Below are 18496 nucleotides of genomic sequence, written 5' to 3'. Positions count from 1 at the left end.
CTTGCAGAGATCCAAGGGGAGAGGAGGTAGCAACACAACTCCACCTAATGGAGGCTGACAGCACCCCAGATTCAAACGTCCAAAAACACATAATTGAAACCACAAAATATCTCCATACTGCTCGTCCGTAGTGATCCAAGTGTCCTGAAGCCCCGACATAAAAAGTTGTTTGGAAAAACATCATTTGAACTCTGTTTTTAGCCTCACTGTAGCCTGTAGCTCTGACTGCCTCTCTGTGCACCGTGCTCACGTGTGCGCACTTGTGCGAGACCATGAGACATGGGCACCACCTTCATGTGTGTGTGCTTGCTTTCACTGGTCTTGCGCTGGCCGGTTGGTGCAGCCTGGACCCAAATGTTTTAATACTCTATTGTCTGTAAAGCTGAGCCCAGTGAGTGACCCTGACCCTGGGAACCCACTGGTTGTTCTGGTTGTGAACGTTTATTTGTTGTTATGTATGACGACCCCGTCATGACCCGGCTCGTTGGCCATGACAAAAATGGGAGACACACACGGTATCAACTGAAAAGTGCACACATTTATTATTGACCAAAGATAATTGGAAACACATAGTTAATTCATGAGGTGTGTAAATCTGGGTGAATGGGTGAGTGAGTGATGTGTGCAGGGTGTTGTATGGTGTAGAACACAAACTGAAAACCAGGCCGAAGCCATCTAAAAAAAAGCGTGGTGTCGGATGAGGGGACGAGATAAGCTTTACATCATGAAGCACACTGGACCAAGTGTGGCTCATGAGGTAAATGATGGCCTTCTGCCTTGATCCGCATCCTGAAACAGAAAGAACAACCAGGAAAACAGACACACCTAGTGGAGCGGAAGGTCGTCACAGATTGTATTTAGTGTAACTGTAATTTGAAGCATTCTCTGGCACAAGAATTTCCTTCTGGATAAAAAAAGCTCTGCTGAACTGGTCCCCATACCGGGCCAGGTGCCCCAGGTTCAAAAAGTCAGTTTCGTCAAGGTCTTCGAATCACTCTTAGTCTGGTCCCTCCCTTGGGACCACTTTGCCTTGGGAGAACACAGCTCTCAGGTTCACATGGACACGCAAACCTCTCCATCACGTTAAGGTGGCGATTCTCGGAGCAGGGTGGCGATTCTCACCTCTCGCTGGGGGTGTTTCGGGCATGTCCCACTGGTAGGAGGCCCAGGGCAGACCCAGAACACGCTGGAGGGATTATCATCTGGCCTGGGAACACCTTGGGGTCCCCCAGGAGGGGCTGGAAAGTGTTGCTGGGAAGAGAGACATCTGGGGTGCTTTGCTCGGCCTGCTGCCCCTGTGACCTGGCCTCAGATAAGCAGAGGAGAATGGATAGATGGCAGAAATATGTGCCACAAAAATGTCTACTACACTGAGTTTTGGCCTTTAATATACTGTAACAGGGGACAGTTCAAGCGCAATCCAGCTCCAATAACCAACAGATATTTTGTCTAGAAATATCATAATTTAATTTATATCTTTACATTAGTGTCCAGAACTCACGTACTGAGCATGAGACTGTATTCCTTTGAGAGGTGAATATTGGAGCTGTGCCTCGGCTGCGCCTCATCCAATCAGCTGCGTCTGCGTCTGTGCATAAGGGTGCACGTGATGTTGCTTTGAAACCTGAAGGTGTTTCCCTCCCATTTTCCTCTGACACACTACTTCACTTTGTTTAATTAATGCGACGTTATTAATGAAAAGCAGCGGGCCACATGATCATCCACGCCTTCCTCCTCCCTGTTCTTGATAATAATTCATAATTCGTGCATAATAATGAGGTGTGGGAGTCGTGTTTTCATGCAGTCTGGCTGCTCATAGCCTCAAAGCAACATTAAGTTCGAGTTAGTCGCTCCTCACCGAGTCATCAGCGCTGCAGGCTGCATGAGAGGCGGATAATGCGCCGTGCCAGGATCTGGATTCGACCGAGAGTTAACTCAACTACTTATCTTATGGATTAATATTTAACTTACCTTCATACTGTATTTGTAAAGTACACCTGGTGGAGATTTTAATATCTAGATTTTCTTTTTTCTTTTTATTGTCTAAGTCAGAGTAGAGCAGCAGGAGAAGAGGAGGACCGGAGCCTTCGCAGGTATTGGATTTTTACTTTGTTCATCTCCTGATGTCTTTTTTGGATTTATTTAGATTTATTTTCTTGATTTTTGTGTCATTTATGGAACAAGAAATCTGATCCAGGCGGGGAATAAATACATCATTTTATTTGTGGTTATTTTCGGACATATTTGAACAGAAATCTAGATTTAAAACTTTAATATTTTTCCCGAATTTTCTTGTTGAAGGCCAAAATACATCTATAAAAGCTGATGACAGAAGAGGGCTGAACGTTTGTGAAGAAACTGCTGCTTCCTTATTATTATTGTCTGGATGGATCCCGGACACCTGTACAGAGACCACACCTCTCTGCACCCGATGAACCAAACAGAAGACTTCATCCTGCACCAATGGGCAATCACCTGGATTACCGTCACTCTCCGGTACCCTTACTGTCTGACGTTATACCTGGAGTAGGAGCGGATTTACCCTCTCAAAAGGTAGGACAACATTCAAAAAACATTTATAAATTTTAAAGCATTACTTTATTTTATTTTATTTTATTTTATCTTGTCTTATCTTATCTTAACTTATTTTATCTTATTTTGTTTTATTTTATTCTATGTTATCTTATCTTATTTTATCTATTTTATTTTTATTCATTTGTTTATTTTATTTTATTTATCTATTTTATTTGTATTAATTTATTTTATTCTATTTTATTTATTTATTTATTTTTTATCTTATCTTATTTTATTCTAATTGTTTTATTTTATCTTATTTTATCTTATTTTATTAATTTGACTGACAACATAATCTTCATAGATTTTCGGTGGCTCAAAAATGAACAGTAGCACCACTACAGAAATCAAGTGATAATAATAATAATATGTAGGCTACTCATTATTTTCTTTTAATTTTTATTATTGATGAATAAAATTAAACTTTTGAAAATACTCAAACCTCAGCCAGTCATGAGACACATAATGCACACACTGTGACATTCATGTTGCAGTGACTGGCAGCTGTATTTGTCTGATATAAAGATAATTTTATGTTAATCTAAATGCAGGTGTGAGTGCTCCACTTCCAAACTGCCTTATTTGCTTTCCATGGTTACAGCTTTAAACAAACAATATGACAGTATGTTAACGAGAGTTTCCCATATTTATGACTGTGCTCTCTCTTGTTTATTACACCACACACTTTGTCCACAGATTGGAACCCTTTCCCAATCAAAGTGACATCACAGAGATGAATTCAAAAGTGAGGATGCTCATTTTCGTCCTGTGTGTGACTGGTGTCTGTGTGTTCTGGAGGGAATACATGTCACCGTACTCCCTGCCTAAACAAAAACCCTGCGCTTGTGACCAATGCTTATCTGAGGAGGGCCCGTGGTTCACACAGCGTTTCGACAAATCTGTTGAACCATTTCTGTCAGCGAACTACAGCGTCTCAGAGGAGGCTTTCAACTGGTGGAAGGTAAGCTGTGACGACATTGCAAGAAAACTATGCAAATCAGTGTTGGGAAGTAAAATAATTCTAAATCAACTGTCATCTTCCCTGTGGCAACAACGGCTGTCAATATGTTTATAAAGTTTAGTTGCTAACTGGTCTAACGGCAACTTGTGTTTGATATGCACAACAGCTTTTACAGGCTGAAAGGCGCAACTTCAGTACCTACAGAAAAACAGTCGATGGGCTGTTTCAGATCTTCCCACCTGCTCCAGATGTTGTAAAATCCAAGCCTGACCGCTGCAGGACTTGTGCTGTGGTGGGGAATTCTGGTAATTTAAGGAGATCACATTATGGACTTCTCATAGACTACCACGACATCATCATACGGTAAATCCTCCAGCTATAGAAAGCTGTTTCAGTGCATCATTGTCTTTGGTCCCTTCTTAAAGGGAAATTTTGGTTTATTTCAACCTGTCTCCTATCGTCCTAAATTTGTTTCAAGTGACTAGTGACATAAAAATAATAGTTAGCATGTTAGCCGTTAGCCTAGATACGGGGGGCGCATAGTAGCGTCAGACCTGTTAAAACGTAAGTGAACGGGCAACCTTCAAGTGCAAAGTTAGTCCACTAAACAAGCTTTTTTTCCACAAAGACCGCCTCATATCGTTAGGATAAATGTCAGAGAACATATAGAAAACGACATGTAAACGTGTTGTCTTACCTTACTGGTGTGCTGCCATGTTTGTTTACCATCTAGCTCTGCTTTCCAAAGTATCTCACGAGCTCTAGATAAAGCCCAGCTGAATACTACTCCAGGTGGAGGTGTCTCGTCCTCGGTCACATCCAGACCTTGAAAATAAGGCTGCAACCGGTCCCATTCCTTGCAACAGAGGCATTCCTCTTCTGTGGGCACTGGGGCACAGCATTCACCAGTACACCACCAATCTCCAGAGCTACGCAGCCTTGCAGCAGCCATTCCTCCTCTCTCGTCCTCTACCTGTTGCGCCTCTCTCTCTCTCCTCCTCCGTTCTTCAATTTCACGAAGCTCTTCGTCAGTGTATTCTGGCTCAAATAAATAAGGGCGGCCATCAAACTCTGCAAAATCAAATTCCTCCTCCACAAAGTCGAAGTCTGGCAAAAAGTTAGTGGACTAACTTTGCACTTGAAGGTTGCCCGTTCACTTACGTTTTAACAGGTCCGACGCTACTATGCGCCCCGGCTGTATCTAGGCTAACGGCTAACATGCTAACTATTATTTTTATGTCACTAGTCACTTGAAACAAATTTAGGACGATAGGAGACAGGTTGAAATAAACCGAAAAAAACAATGATTTGAGACAGTTGGACAAACATGAAAGTTTTCCTCAGTGGCAGACACTTGACATCAAAATCCAGACAAACCCCTGATGATATATTTCCCTTTGTACTATGTAGAATGAACTCTGCCCATACCAAAGGCTTTGAAACAGACGTTGGGAGCAGAACAACTCATCGCATCATGTATCCAGAGAGTGCTGTGGATTTAGACAACACCACTCATCTGGTGCTTGTTCCGTTCAAGATACAGGATCTGGAGTGGGCCACGAAGGCCTTAACCACAGGATTTTCTGGACGGTGAGTCATATTTTTATTTTACTTTGCAAATGATCATTTGTCCCCAGTATGTAGACCTTCTGTTCAAGCTAAAATTGTTGGCTTGTACTTTGGCACACTGATGGTTTCAGCTAAATGCTAACACAAGCATGCTATCATGCTTGCAATGGCAATGCTGTTACATTAAGGACATCGTTAGCATGTAGGCTATAATGTAAACTGTATTCATTATTTTATCTCACCATGTTCAGCATGCTAACATTTGCTAATTTGCTGACACAGACAGCAGTGCCTTAAAGGTATGGCTCCGATTTTTTTATGTGGCATTATGTGGCGACCCAGTTTGGAGAAGCAGCAGGAGTGCCGACTCAGAAGCTAAGCAAAATAAAAATTTATTTTACACAATTAAAAAGAAAAAAATATAACAGTTTAAGTGTTTGTTGTATTGTAAATAATTTCACAGCTTTACCTTTCTTGGGTCCTTTCAAGCCCGGTCTCACTCTGAAGTTGTTGAAATCCAACGCTAGGGCAGTGACTTGTGGCGTCAGAAATCAATGAAAAAGGTGTCCTTAAATGTCGGCATGATACAATGCCGGTTGCCGTTGCGTCAGGAGGAAACGCGGAGGGACAAGGACAAAAGTTTAGGCGGTGAAAGTCCTAGCGGGGCAGGCAGGAGGGTGGTGGATGGGTCCAACAAACACCGACCTAACCCAACTGTGTGTTTGTTGTTGAAGGAAAAAAAAACATCAAGACACAGTGTTGTACCAACATATTTATTTTGAAAGAGACTGTACATAAATGAAAGAGGACGATCCATGTAACAGGCAGAACTTGACACGGCGTCCCAGAACATCAACAACCAACACACCCAGGGTACCCTGCATGGCGTATGTGGACGTGGAAAGTCCATGACCAAACATCGATATGTGACGAGGGTGGAGTGAGAATGTGTTGATGCTTTCCTACAGCGAAGCCGTGAACGGCTTCATTTCTCAAACTATGCTCCCATCAAAGCCACCAGACCCCACTGACAAAAGCTGTCATTTTTTCTCTCTGAACACGGAGGTTGCTGGTTCACCGCTGCCTCGACCTGTTAGTCTGTTTGTGTTATTGTGTGACCTTGGTAATTCCAAACCAACCCAACCTACTCCTTTAAAAGAATACTTCCTTTACTCCCCTCTTGGTCACATGATTGCAGCTTTACCAAATGCATGGATTATACATGAATTACTGGCTCATGATTTAATAAGATTGAATACAGTTGAGTGCATTGCTTTTCGTATACGAATAGTGCATGAGAACAGCCTGAGTTGTGAGGTTGCTAAACAGGACTTTGAAAGCAAAGGTATTATGTTGTGCTTAAGTAAAGAATGCTCAGTCTGATCCAAGGCCGACTGAGTAACATCAGACTGACAGAGTTTGTACAGGATTTACCACACTGTAGGAGCTCAACATGTCCAAACATGGCAGACAAAACATTTCAATGAATGCTATTTATTTTCCTAAGCTTCTGAACAATGTCCTCTGGGATAATGCGCACGACGTTAGTGCAGCAGAGTATTCCCACTGAAACACTCTGTATGCCTATAGAGCATAGGCAACAAAGACCACCCTCCTCTGTCACAACTGACTGCTAATTGCTCAGACAACCTGTGCCTGCAGCACACAATTTTCATACAATGCAAACACTGTGCAGTGCCAGTGCAAGAAATCGTTTCCTTATATGCAAAGCATTTGTCTTTCTGTCATGCAAGAGACTGGAGCTCATGTTCTGTGGGACACGAACAATAAATGCTGTGGACTTAACTAAACCATGAACATTCCCCATGCTCAGGATAGGTCCGGCTGAAGAGAGGAAACACACCCCAGCACCGCTAAGCTGAGTACCTTGACTTGGACTTGTATCAGACTTGAGTCATAATTTTGATTACTTTAGTCTCAACTTGACAAAAGCTTCACCCAAGCCCAAATATTAAAAAGTATTTTCTTTAAAAAGTGTGTCACAAATCCATTTATTCCTCTTAATTTCTGGAATCAGCTACAATTAATGTTATTAATGTTATGTTTCTGAGCACCAGTTGGAAAAAAATGATACCAAAGATAATTTTGTTCTCGTACAAACGCTACATGGTGGTCAACAAAAATCAACTCAACTCAACTCAACTTTATGTATATAGCCCTTTAAAACAGCCACAGCTGAAACAAAGTGCTGTACATAAATAGACAAAGCAACACAGAGACATAAATCAATTAACATGAAATTAATACTAAAATAATTGTTTTATTGTTTTTAAAACAATTTAAAAACAATAAAACAAAAACAATAAATAAAACAAACCGTAAAACACTAAAACAGAAGCAGAGTCTGTTTTTTAGACAAGTTTTAAAAATGGACAGTGAGGAGACTTGTCTAATGTGGAGGGGTAGGTCGTTCCACAATTTAGGAGTTGCAACGGTAAAAGCTCTGTCCCCTCTGAGCTTCCGTTTGGACCTCGGTACCTCCAGGAGCAGCAGATCGGCTGACCTGAGGCACCGAGCAGGAGCATAGGGGTGAAGAAGCTCAGAGAGGTAAGGTGGGGCCAGACCATTTAAAGATTTAAAAACTAATAAAAGAATCTTAAAATGGACTCTAAAGTGCACAGGTAGCCAGTGGAGGGAGGCCAGGATGGGAGTTTTATGCTCCCTCTTACGTACTCCAGTTAACAGGCACGCAGCTGTGTTTTGGGGTCTGGGTTTGGATTCTGAGTTTCCAAGGCTTACACTCATGCTTCTGTCAGCCAGATAAGATATGAACCACTCCAGTGCAGTACCACAATTGCCAACTAGAAGGCGTAACCAAGCCACTAGGGTATTGTGGTCCACGGTGTCAAAAGCTGCTGTTAGGTCCAATAAAACAAGAATTACTTGGTCACCCGAGTCATTTGCCAGGAGGATGTCATTAAAAACTCTTAGTAAAGCTGACTCGGTGCTATGCAGAGTTTTAAAGCCTGCTTGAAAGATCTCCAGGACATTATGCTCATCTCAAAACCATTTTAGCTGAGCATGAACAACTTTTTCTAAGATTTTGGAGATAAAAGGCAGCTTAGAGATGGGCCTAAAATTGGCCAGCACGCTGCCATCAAGGCCAGGTTTCTTAAGTAGGGGCTGGACCACTGCATGTTTCAAACTCGGGGGAACAACACTAGAGGACAGACTGCTGTTAATGATGGCCAGAACTGACTGCCCTATACTAGGGAAAACTACTTTAAAGAAACCAGGAGGGACAAAATCAATTAACGTGGGGGTCAAACATTAAAAACTCGAAACTCTAAGTTACGAAGTAAGACTTGAGTGCAATGACTTGAGACTTGATTGTGGCTTGCAAAACAATGACATGGTCTCATCTCCGCAACATACAACACACTGTACAGCTCTAGTCGAATTGAGAATGTGTTGGTAAAACAACTAAAGCCCTTTTCAATCAGGGATTGCGCCACTGGGCCGCTACGTAGCCCCTTCTTTATGCCACCTGCGTATTTCTACACGGAGCCAAACATCTTCGTGCTGCTCCAGTGTGAGACTTTAGAAAGCATGTCGGCATCACGGAAACAAAAGAAGCGTGACGGGCATGACATGTAACACAGCATCAGTCTCTAGTGCGACATATACCATATGCATTGACAAGCATTAAATATCGCATAACATGACAATAACAATCCTATACCATCTTTGTTACATGGCAGCTGATCTTGTCCTCTGCTTAGAGGGTATCAAGCTCCTGGACTTCATTGTTGTCCCAGTTTGCGCACAGTTTTGGCCACTGTTCTTCTTCCTTGTGTTAGCTGCTAACTGCTAGCAGCTACTTTTTAGATGTCTGTAGTGGGTTACATGCAGCACATGTCGTCAAAGCGTCACACCCGTGCTGCCCATGGTCCCATCCTGCCAGCTGTTATGTTTATACAGACGTCATTTCAGCGTGATTACCTATGAAAAAGGGGCTTAAGATATGAGTAACAGCTTTTAGATGGGCGTGTTGAGGATAGTCTGCCCTGCCGGTTTGAGCAGTGGAGAGGGCTCATCCACTCATTCACTCACTACAGAATAGGGCTGCTAGTCCTGTGTATTACAACTGGCCATTACTGGTTACTGGATGGGGTGGTGGAGTTGGTTTGTTCGTCCTCTCCCTTACACCTATTGTCCTTCAGGTGTCAGATTACAGACTCTTGCCACATGAGACAAGACAGGTTTACGGTAGTGTACAAGCTGTCCTGGCACGTGAGACACAATCATCTCCTGTTACCATGTAGGTGGCATTTGCCTTGCAAGTTACCACTACTGGCAACAGGAGACAGCTTAACAGGGTAACATGAGTCTCATCCACATGCTTGCAGAGTTTTGCATTTGTGAAACAGAACTTCCTCCTGAGGTAGGCGTTCATATTGGGAATCGTCTTGGTTTTACTCATTTCTATACTATTTTATTGACACAACCATGCAGTCATTCCATGTTTGACATTTCATGATGTTTTCAACAGATCATACGCGCCAGTGAAATCCAAAATCAAGGCTAACAAGGATTTGGTGAGTGTATTTTTTCATTCAGCAATAAACTTTATTGGCTGCAAAGTTAATGGCTCATTAAAATGATAATTTGATTGATAACAGGTGATGGTGGTCAATCCAGCTTTCATGAGGTATGTTCATGACATGTGGCTGGCAAAGAAGGGCAGGTATCCATCCACTGGCTTTATGGCTGTGGTTCTTGCTCTGCATATTTGTGACGAGGTAAGTTCATTTTTAAATTGGAGTTTTCCTTGATTTTAAAGCTTTGGCTACGTTACAAGTTCCTAAAATGTTAACTTCTGTTTTCCTAGGTCAGTGTGTTCGGTTATGGAGCGGACAGTGATGGAAACTGGAGTCATTACTGGGAAAAACTCAAATACAAAAATTTAAAAACTGGCATTCATCCCGGAAGTCACGAGTATGGAATTATCGAGGAGCTAGCTGAGCAAGGAAAAGTCAGATTTTATAAAGGGTGGTGATCTACCTCTCAGCGTTTAAGACATCAAAGCCTTGACAGTGAATCATTTACAAAGCAAAACAGGACTAAGAAGGGTAAGCCTTAAAACTCAGGAGACATCTCTTCTCTGGCTGCACACAAGAACCCTTCATAGACTACATGTGTGATGAATGTGACTGATCCTGTCGACGGTGTTTTGTGCTGAGATGTTTTCACTGTTTATTTATTCTCACTTTGTGATGCTGGACACTGAAATGCACAGCATAAATCAACAGGTTCTTCAGGCCAAAAAATGCTTGAATTGAAATTTAAACATGGTAGCATGTTTCAGTGCATAGAGCATTGTGTTTTTTTCTTGCAATGGCAGCTCCAACAGGGGAGTGTAGCAGGGGGCATGAAAAAATGATTAATGAATGAAAAATAAAAATGCAAAATGAATAATGATTGGAGGCCACCATTAGTGTCTTCAAGAGCCTGTTGCGCACTTAAGCTAACATTAAGGTGATGGGATACTGTGAAGCTAGACAGCCTGAGGCGTCTGTTGGCACCAAGCATGTCATGCTAGCTTGTCAGGAAGGGGGCTAAATAACGCTCCAAAGTTTGGCTAAATTTTGGGAATGACTTGCACGTCCATTTTCAAAAGGGTCCCCTTAGCTCTCATCTCAAGATCTCTCAACCTGCTCTCATCCCAACTCATCAAATGTCGCAACTTAGTCAGTGGACTTTCATGTTTACATATGATGCACTAGGTATCCTCCTACATGTGTCTTTTCAAAATACACTCCTGATTTCACAGGAAATGTAGAATATTTGCTTGTTAGCTGCCTACAGTCTTTTTCAAAATAAACTTACAGTGTTGGTTAAAGGGATAGTGCACCCAAAAATGAAAATTCAGCCATTATCTACTCACCCATCTGCCGAGGGAGGCTCAGGTGAAGTTTTAGAGTCCTCACATCACTTGTGGAGATCCGAAGGGAGAGGGGGTAGCAACACAACTCCATACTGCTCGTCCGTAGTGATCCAAGTGTCCTGAAGCCCCGACATAAAAAATTGTTTGGAAAAACGTCATTTGAACTCTGTTTTTAGCCTCATTGTAGCCTGTAGCTCCAAACAGCTTTTTATGTCGGGGCTTCAGGACACTTGGATCACTACGGACGAGCAGTATGGAGATATTTTGTGGTTTCAATTATGTGTTTTTGGACGTTTGAATCTGGGGCACCGTCAGCCTCCATTAGGTGGAGTAGTGTTGCTACCTCCTCTCCCCTTGGATCTCTGCAAGGGATGTGAGGACTCTAAAACTTCACCTGAGCCTCCCTCGGCATATGGGTGAGTAGATAATGGCGGAATTTTCATTTTTGGGTGCACTATCCCTTTAAACAAAGCATATTTACATTTATTTCCTCGTGCAACAAAAGCACATGGTTACACAGCATTTCAAAAATGACGCCATCACCCAGCGGCATATCATATAGCCACAGAAGGTGCCTGTTTGTGTCGAAAATCACTGACAATGCGGCGGTATAGGACAAATTTGGAATGAGAACAGGCTGCATATCTGAATGGAAACAGGCTCCACAAGTCTCCCCTAAACTTGAGATGGCTTGTTTCCAGTAAATGTTTCATTCCCCTTATAATCCACTCCTTCAAATTAAAGCTGTTTATCTGTCTTTTTAGGGAAAATGACAACCAGCTTACTCAAACAATGAGTCATCTAACATGTATAGATACATAACACATTACTACAGCACTGTTGTGGACCTTAAAATGTGAACTGTATCGATATTGACGTTGTTTGCACTTCAACAGCATAACTGATTTCTTAAGATTCAGTTTTAAGAGTTTCAGTGGCTCCACCTTGACCCCCCCATGAAAAATGTCTGGGACACCACTGTTTTCTTGATGTGATGAAACCTGTTTTGTCTGTTGAAAGGTTGGCCTAACAACATTTGTAAATCAAATAGTTCCCTTGGAACATCTCTCTGCTGTGACCATGTGAGAATGTCTGAACAAAAGATGACCTGTGTGTTTTTCTCACCTACAGTACAGACACTGATCATTGTGATATGATGTATGTAAATCTCCTGGGGTTACCGGGCAGATGACACTTTTGTAGGATAGATTATTTGCATGTTTGACTTGAAGGTTAACATGCTGATATGATATCAAAACCCATCTGTAGAGTGTAGAAATGCCTCTGTGAGTGCTACACAATAATACTCTGTCAACTGAAGTAGACGAAAAGTAGTGCCAACATTTCTGCTTGTTTACATGGAATTAAAAAAAGGTTGGGATAGTGGTGAAGTATACTGTACTGTATTAAATGTATTTAACTAATGTAATAAGTGAAATACAGAATTCTTTTTGTTGTTTGTTTTTGCCTTTTCTGTTGTTTTTGGTGCATCTTCCTGTATTTGACTTATTATATGTGTTTCTTGCTGCTACTGTGGAGACTGGGTATATATACAATGGGATGATTGTAACAGCAGCACCTTCACCAAGTAGGGATGACTCATGAGTCATGTAATACATTTATTTTATGACCCTGTCCTTCCTGACCAGCTGTGAAAAGAAATGTGCATATTTGGCAGCCAAAATACAGACTTTTGTCCTAAGTCTGTATTTTGATCAGTCCTGATGTTATTGAATTTGGAATTATGTAACTTTTTAGTTTAATTAGATTAGAGAGAAGTCTCTTGGGTAAAATGTAACGCATTTCATCTTTGATCATTTCAAACCACCGTGCTGCAACAGTCTGCGTAACAATGGCTGATGGGGCAGGGATGGTTGTAACACCTTTTCAAAAAGTGTTACAATTAAAGTACTGGTGCACCCAAAAATGAAACTTCAGCCATTATCTACTCACCCATATGCCGATGGAGGCTCAGGTGAAGTTTTAGAGACCTCACATCACTTGCAGAGATCCAAGGGGAGAGGAGGTAGCAACACAACTCCACCTAATGGAGGCTGACGGCGCCCCAGATTCAAACGTCCAAAAACACATAATTGAAACCACAAAATATCTCCATACTGCTCGTCCGTAGTGATCCAAGTGTCCTGAAGCCCCGACATAAAAAGTTGTTTGGAAAAACCTCATTTGAACTCTGTTTTTAGCCTCATTGTAGCCTGTAGCTCTGACTGCCTCTCTGTGCACCGTGCTCATGTGTGCGCGCTTGCATTAGACCGTGAGACATGGGCACCACATTCATGTGTGTTCACGTGCTTTCGCTGGTCTCGCCCAAGCGCACACACGTCAGCGCAGCGTACAGAGAGGCCGTCAGAGCTACAGGTAATAGAGGAATAAAGGTACTTTAGGGCATAATTTAAGAGCTGGAACACAAAAATTCAGTGAGTTATAGATGTTGAGAAAAAAATGTTGCAACCATACCTGGTCTCCCCTACATTTTAATGTTAAGCATGTTTACCTGTAATGAAATATGCTTCACATATGGTGAATATTAAATTAACTTTGAGTTGTTGTCCCTGATGTTTTTTGGACAGCTCCCGGAAGAGTTTGAGTTCATCACATTACATCACATTACGCCACATGACTTCAATTTGGCACAAGCTCATGTCCAAAGCAACCTACGGTAAATGCAATTAGCCTCCACAGGAAGAAGAGACAGATGGAAGAAATATTTGTAAGGATTGATACATTCTGTGTTGTCCCTCAGGCTGCACACAGAGAAAAGTGTGATCACACAGCACACAAACTCAATAAATAAACGAATGTCCTCAGGTCAGTGGTCGTCTGTGTTCTGTCTTTATAAAAAGCTGCACAGATTTGGTGAACGTCTGCAGTGTTGAGCTCAGCTCCCACACATCCCACATAGCCTTGATCTGGTTTTATGTTCAGAACAACTTTGCGTGAGTGGATGAGCCATTAACCTGCCTGAATAACCAGCCAGTGGAAAGAACAAAGACAGTCATTAAACCAACCCAGCTAAACACACACATAAAATACCTGCCTGTATCTGTTTCCTTAGGCGGACATTAAGTGGGTTTTTATGAGTTAATAAAATTCCAATCACAGTCCCCACCACTTTGACTAATGGATGAGAGTTTAAATTGGGCCTTTCATGCTGTCATTATACATGTTGAAACATAGAGGGTGCTCTTTTACTTCTTTCTGTAATAAGTGGAAGACGAGACATTAGCACTCCACTGATGGGTGCAGTGAGGTGGGACAAGAGTACACGCCTTCTTCAGCCTCTGGCAGCCTCTTCCCAATGAAATTCTAGGGGGGGCTAAGGGGTGAGGGGCATGTAGAGCAAATTCCAGTGTTCTTAACGTATTTAGAGTTCTTCTTTGAACACAGGCCAATATCCAAGGTGGCAATCACTCATAGGGGCCCCTCTCCACCCAGCACACTGTTGGAGGGCCCACTCTCTTTATCGGTCCCCCTCCCCACCTCATGGGCCCACACTGTCTATATTTACACCCCTGTTCTCACTCAGTTGGTCAGTGGCCTTACACGTCCACCTATGATGCACTCATACCCCCCCAGTATCAGTTAGAGACCACGTGTCAGCTTATGCTTGATACACACACGAGTCTTTAAGTTAAGTTTTTAAGTTGACTTCCTATTATTTAGGCATCAAGAACAGGTGGATAGTTTTGGAAAAAAACATCATGGTTGGCCCAAAACAAGTATGTTTGTTGCTGACTAAATGTGGCACTCAGGGTTTTTTTTGTTTTGTTTGGTTTGGGTTTTTTTTTAACTTCAAAATACTTATAAAACAGATGTAAATTTAACAGTAGACATAAGTCAAATGGAACTGTTATGGTCTGCGGTGCCTTCCCCCCTTTTCCCAGTGTTTTCTTATGTTTACCCCTCTCTTGTGTTTCCTACAGTATGTGTGCCTTGTCTGTTCTCTCTCAGTAGTTTTGTTTCCATCCAAAAGTGATTTGAATCATTGGGAAATGTGCATTAAAAGAAATATGAATCCTGTGTGTTTCCATTAAATGTACAAACTTAGGTGAAAACTACGAACTCGTGTGAGTTTTCCGCAGAACCGGAAGCAAAACGAGTCTCGCATTCTTCTTCTTCTACGTTTTCTGGCGGTTGGCAACCAGCTTGTAAATGCATTACCGCCTTCCCGACCCGGAGTGTGGATATCACCATGGAGAGAGGTGCGCTACGTCAGATTTAATTCGAACATAACTGTTTCCATCCCCCGTTTTGCGAATCAACATTTTTTCAAATCAACCAAAACCCGGCTAAAGCGAGCGTATTTTAGTTTGTGTGAATCAGGGGATTTTAATTCCAATTTTGGCGTTTCCATCATAATTTTCCGAAGCAATACTGTGTGCATCTAAACAGGCTGATGGAAACATGGCTTGTGTCTGTCTGGGCGTGGCCATCCTCCTACTCACCTGCTGCCAATCTGACACACCTGCAACCTATCCAGTAATCAACCCAAGCAGTATATAAACCCTGGCTCTTCACTCCAGTCTTTGCCAGTTTATTCAGTCACCCAAGTGGTATTTGATGCGACGGCTCTTGTCTTTGTGGTTTGTGATATCTCTGTGTGTTTTTTGCTTGCCTTGTGACCTGACTTGTTTTTTGTCTGTGCCTCAGGATCATTTCCTGTGCTTTCAGGGTATAAACATGGGATGATTAGGACACAATGGACTCCCGGGATGTGCAAAGGGCCCCAACACTTCTCCTACATTGGACAAAGTTGTGAAGCATCTTTTTGTGGTTTTGTGTCTCTTTGTGGTCATTTTGAGTCTCTTGTTGGTCAGTACGTGTTAATTTGACATTTTGCACATAGAGGCCAGGAGGTCCCCTGACACTTCGGGCCCTGTGCCCACTAGTCCCATTCAGTAATCCACCCATAGGTATGTCAGTGTTTCTGTATTAATGGAAAGTAAGGGGTTGTCTGAGTCTGTACAGGTCCATGGTTTCCATGGTTTGGGTTCTTTTGGTGCAAGTGGCTCCAGAATTCCTGAAACAATTAAAACTCAGACAGACAATCCACTTTCAATAAATTTAATTTAAACATGATCTGAGGCTCATAAGTGCTTTGGGCTGAGAGGTGGACTGTTATATAAGACACACTTGAAACAGAACAAATTCACACTAAAAACTCTGAACATTAAGATTCTCGTCACTTCTATCTTCCGAACCATCTGCTCAACAGCTTGAGGAAAATATCACGAGTCTAACAACATTCTGTTTTGTTAGTTGCAAGTAAGGTGATTTTGTAGAAGCACACCAGGACCCAATATAATATTACCAGTGATCAGCGGCTAAAAGAAGTTGCAAGAAGTCCTAAGTCGTCATTAAGATTAAAATAATAACCACCTGGTAACAGTCTGGGAGTCTGGTTGGCGCTGCTCTTGTAGCGTCCTGAGGCAGATTCATGTTCAAATTCAAATTCATGTTCACCATCACATGTGCAACTACAGTGGAAAGCTTGTGCCCTGCCTCTCTCATCCTTAAATAAACAAACACCATCCATACCATAATATTTACAGCCTGCAGCAATAAACACTTACAATGCACATAACTATAAACCCAGAGCACTATCATCTAACACTGCATACACACTATCTACAAAAGGTGATCAGTGCATGTGGGGACAGTAGCTATTCAGCCTGTGAAGAGAAAAACAGGTGAGGTCGTTACTGATACCGAAACTTTTGTGGCGCCTCAGGAAGCGCAGCACCTGCTGTGTTCTCTCGTTCCCCTGTGAGTGTGCGTGTGATGTGTGTGCCCAGGAATTTAAAACTGCCAGCGATTTCGACAGACGAGCCGCTGATGGGGTGTAATTCCCTCTGGACTTCCTAAAGTCAACAATAATTCCTTTTGTGCGGACTGATATTGGACTCGCTGGTTCATCACCTGGAAAAGAATGTCGTTTATAGACCTGCTGGAAATTCTTAACACATCAGAACAAGGAAGCGTCTCCGGGGGGATGGGGTTCACCTGAGGTCAAGGCGGCAGAAAATCAACCGCCTCCCACTGCCTGCTGACTTCCTGGTGATTGTCCAGTTCCTTTGTAATAAAACAGATGAGCTACAGGCCAGTATACCCCATCTACACCTGTACAGCCTGTGTGCTGGCTCTCACCTAAACCTGGCCTTCTAACAACTGTAACTTGGACACTGTGATCAACAGATTTGGGGCCCCTGTGACCATGAAGAGTATGAAGAAAATCAGCTGGGAGACTTCAGTCTTTCTGCTCTGATGCCTCAGTTTTGAATGAATTAATGACTTTTTTTGAGCTTAATGAAATAAACAACAGTTCAGATATTAATATACAAATCCCAACCAATCCCTGATAAACAAATAAACCAGTCCATCAGCATCACCAATCTTCATCTGCATACCTCCTAAATATACTGTGTCTGTACGTCTTTTTAAAATGCTCTATAGTTGTGTTTCCCTTTAAGTCCTCATCTAACCCGTATGGGGTGCTGTTTGTAAAGTGGCTCATGCTGAAAATAACATCAACATTTTGCCACATTTAGCTTCAAACAATGTTTAAAACAGTGTTTTTTAGATTTAGCATTTAGATTTAACATTTAGATTTAGATTTAGCATTTAGATTTAACATTTAGATTTAGCATTTAGATTTAGATTTAATATTTAGATTTAGATTTAACATTTAGATTTAGATTTAGCATTTAGATTTAGCATTTAGATTTAGATTTAATATTTAGATTTAGCATTTAGATTTAATATTTAGATTTAACATTTAGATTTAGATTTAACATTTAGATTTAGATTTAATATTTAGATTTAGCATTTAGATTTAACATTTAGATTTAGATTTAACATTTAGATTTAGATTTAACATTTAGATTTAGATTTAATATTTAGATTTAGATTTAACATTTAGATTTAGATTTAACATTTAAATTTAACATATAACATTTAGGTGCCACATTTAATATTTAGATTTAACTATTTAATATATTTCTAAGTTAACAAATATTGCTGTAAATGTGGTAAAAGGTGACGTTAAAAAACTCACAACACTTTTTTAAATATTGTTTGAAGCTAAATGTGGCAAAATGTTGATGTTATTTTCAGCGTGAGCCACTTTACAAACGGCACCCCATAAACCCGTTCCACACTGAAATACACAGACTTTTCAAAGTTTTACAAACACAATGTTTTTTAGATTTAATTTTCCTCTTGAATTAAATCCCCTCTCTGTCACCAAACACCGCTGCATTATTATGGTAGATTTTAATCTTTGTAACCTGAAGACATTTTTATAATGATAGTTCAGATTCCTCAGAGTGAGGTTATACTGGGTACTTATACCTAAGAAAATCTATATTGTTTTAAGTGTAGGCTATAGTGAGGGTAGTTTCCCCAATTTACCTTTCCATCACACAGTGTGTTCAGATGGTGCAGCCATTAAACAGCTTTACTTCCCC

General features: G+C 41.5%; 2 protein-coding genes across 3 annotated transcripts in view; one reads left to right on the top strand and one right to left on the bottom strand.

The window, feature by feature from the left end:
• fam135b (family with sequence similarity 135 member B) overlaps positions 1-18496 on the bottom strand; it is a 675785-nt gene that overhangs the window by 53209 nt on the left and 604080 nt on the right. The gene's annotated exons all lie outside the window — the stretch shown is intronic.
• Positions 1656-10977, top strand: LOC125904604 (CMP-N-acetylneuraminate-beta-galactosamide-alpha-2,3-sialyltransferase 1-like). Of its 2 annotated transcripts, none has more exons than XM_049602130.1 (9): positions 1656-1929; positions 2053-2093; positions 2302-2553; positions 3271-3535; positions 3702-3898; positions 4946-5125; positions 9618-9663; positions 9748-9867; positions 9957-10977. In XM_049602130.1, exons 4-9 carry the CDS (start codon positions 3308-3310, stop codon positions 10122-10124), a joined length of 939 nt encoding a protein of 312 aa, XP_049458087.1. In that variant the 5' UTR covers positions 1656-1929; positions 2053-2093; positions 2302-2553; positions 3271-3307; the 3' UTR covers positions 10125-10977. The 2 variants fall into 2 exon arrangements, with proteins under 2 accessions (XP_049458087.1, XP_049458086.1); XM_049602129.1 differs by having other exon boundaries at positions 2049-2093.

This window comes from Epinephelus fuscoguttatus, linkage group LG17 (genome assembly GCF_011397635.1).
Source record: "Epinephelus fuscoguttatus linkage group LG17, E.fuscoguttatus.final_Chr_v1".
Lineage (NCBI taxonomy): Eukaryota > Metazoa > Chordata > Actinopteri > Perciformes > Serranidae > Epinephelus > Epinephelus fuscoguttatus.
The sequence above is the reverse complement of the archived record's forward strand: the minus strand, read 5'-3'. Positions and strand labels throughout refer to the sequence as shown.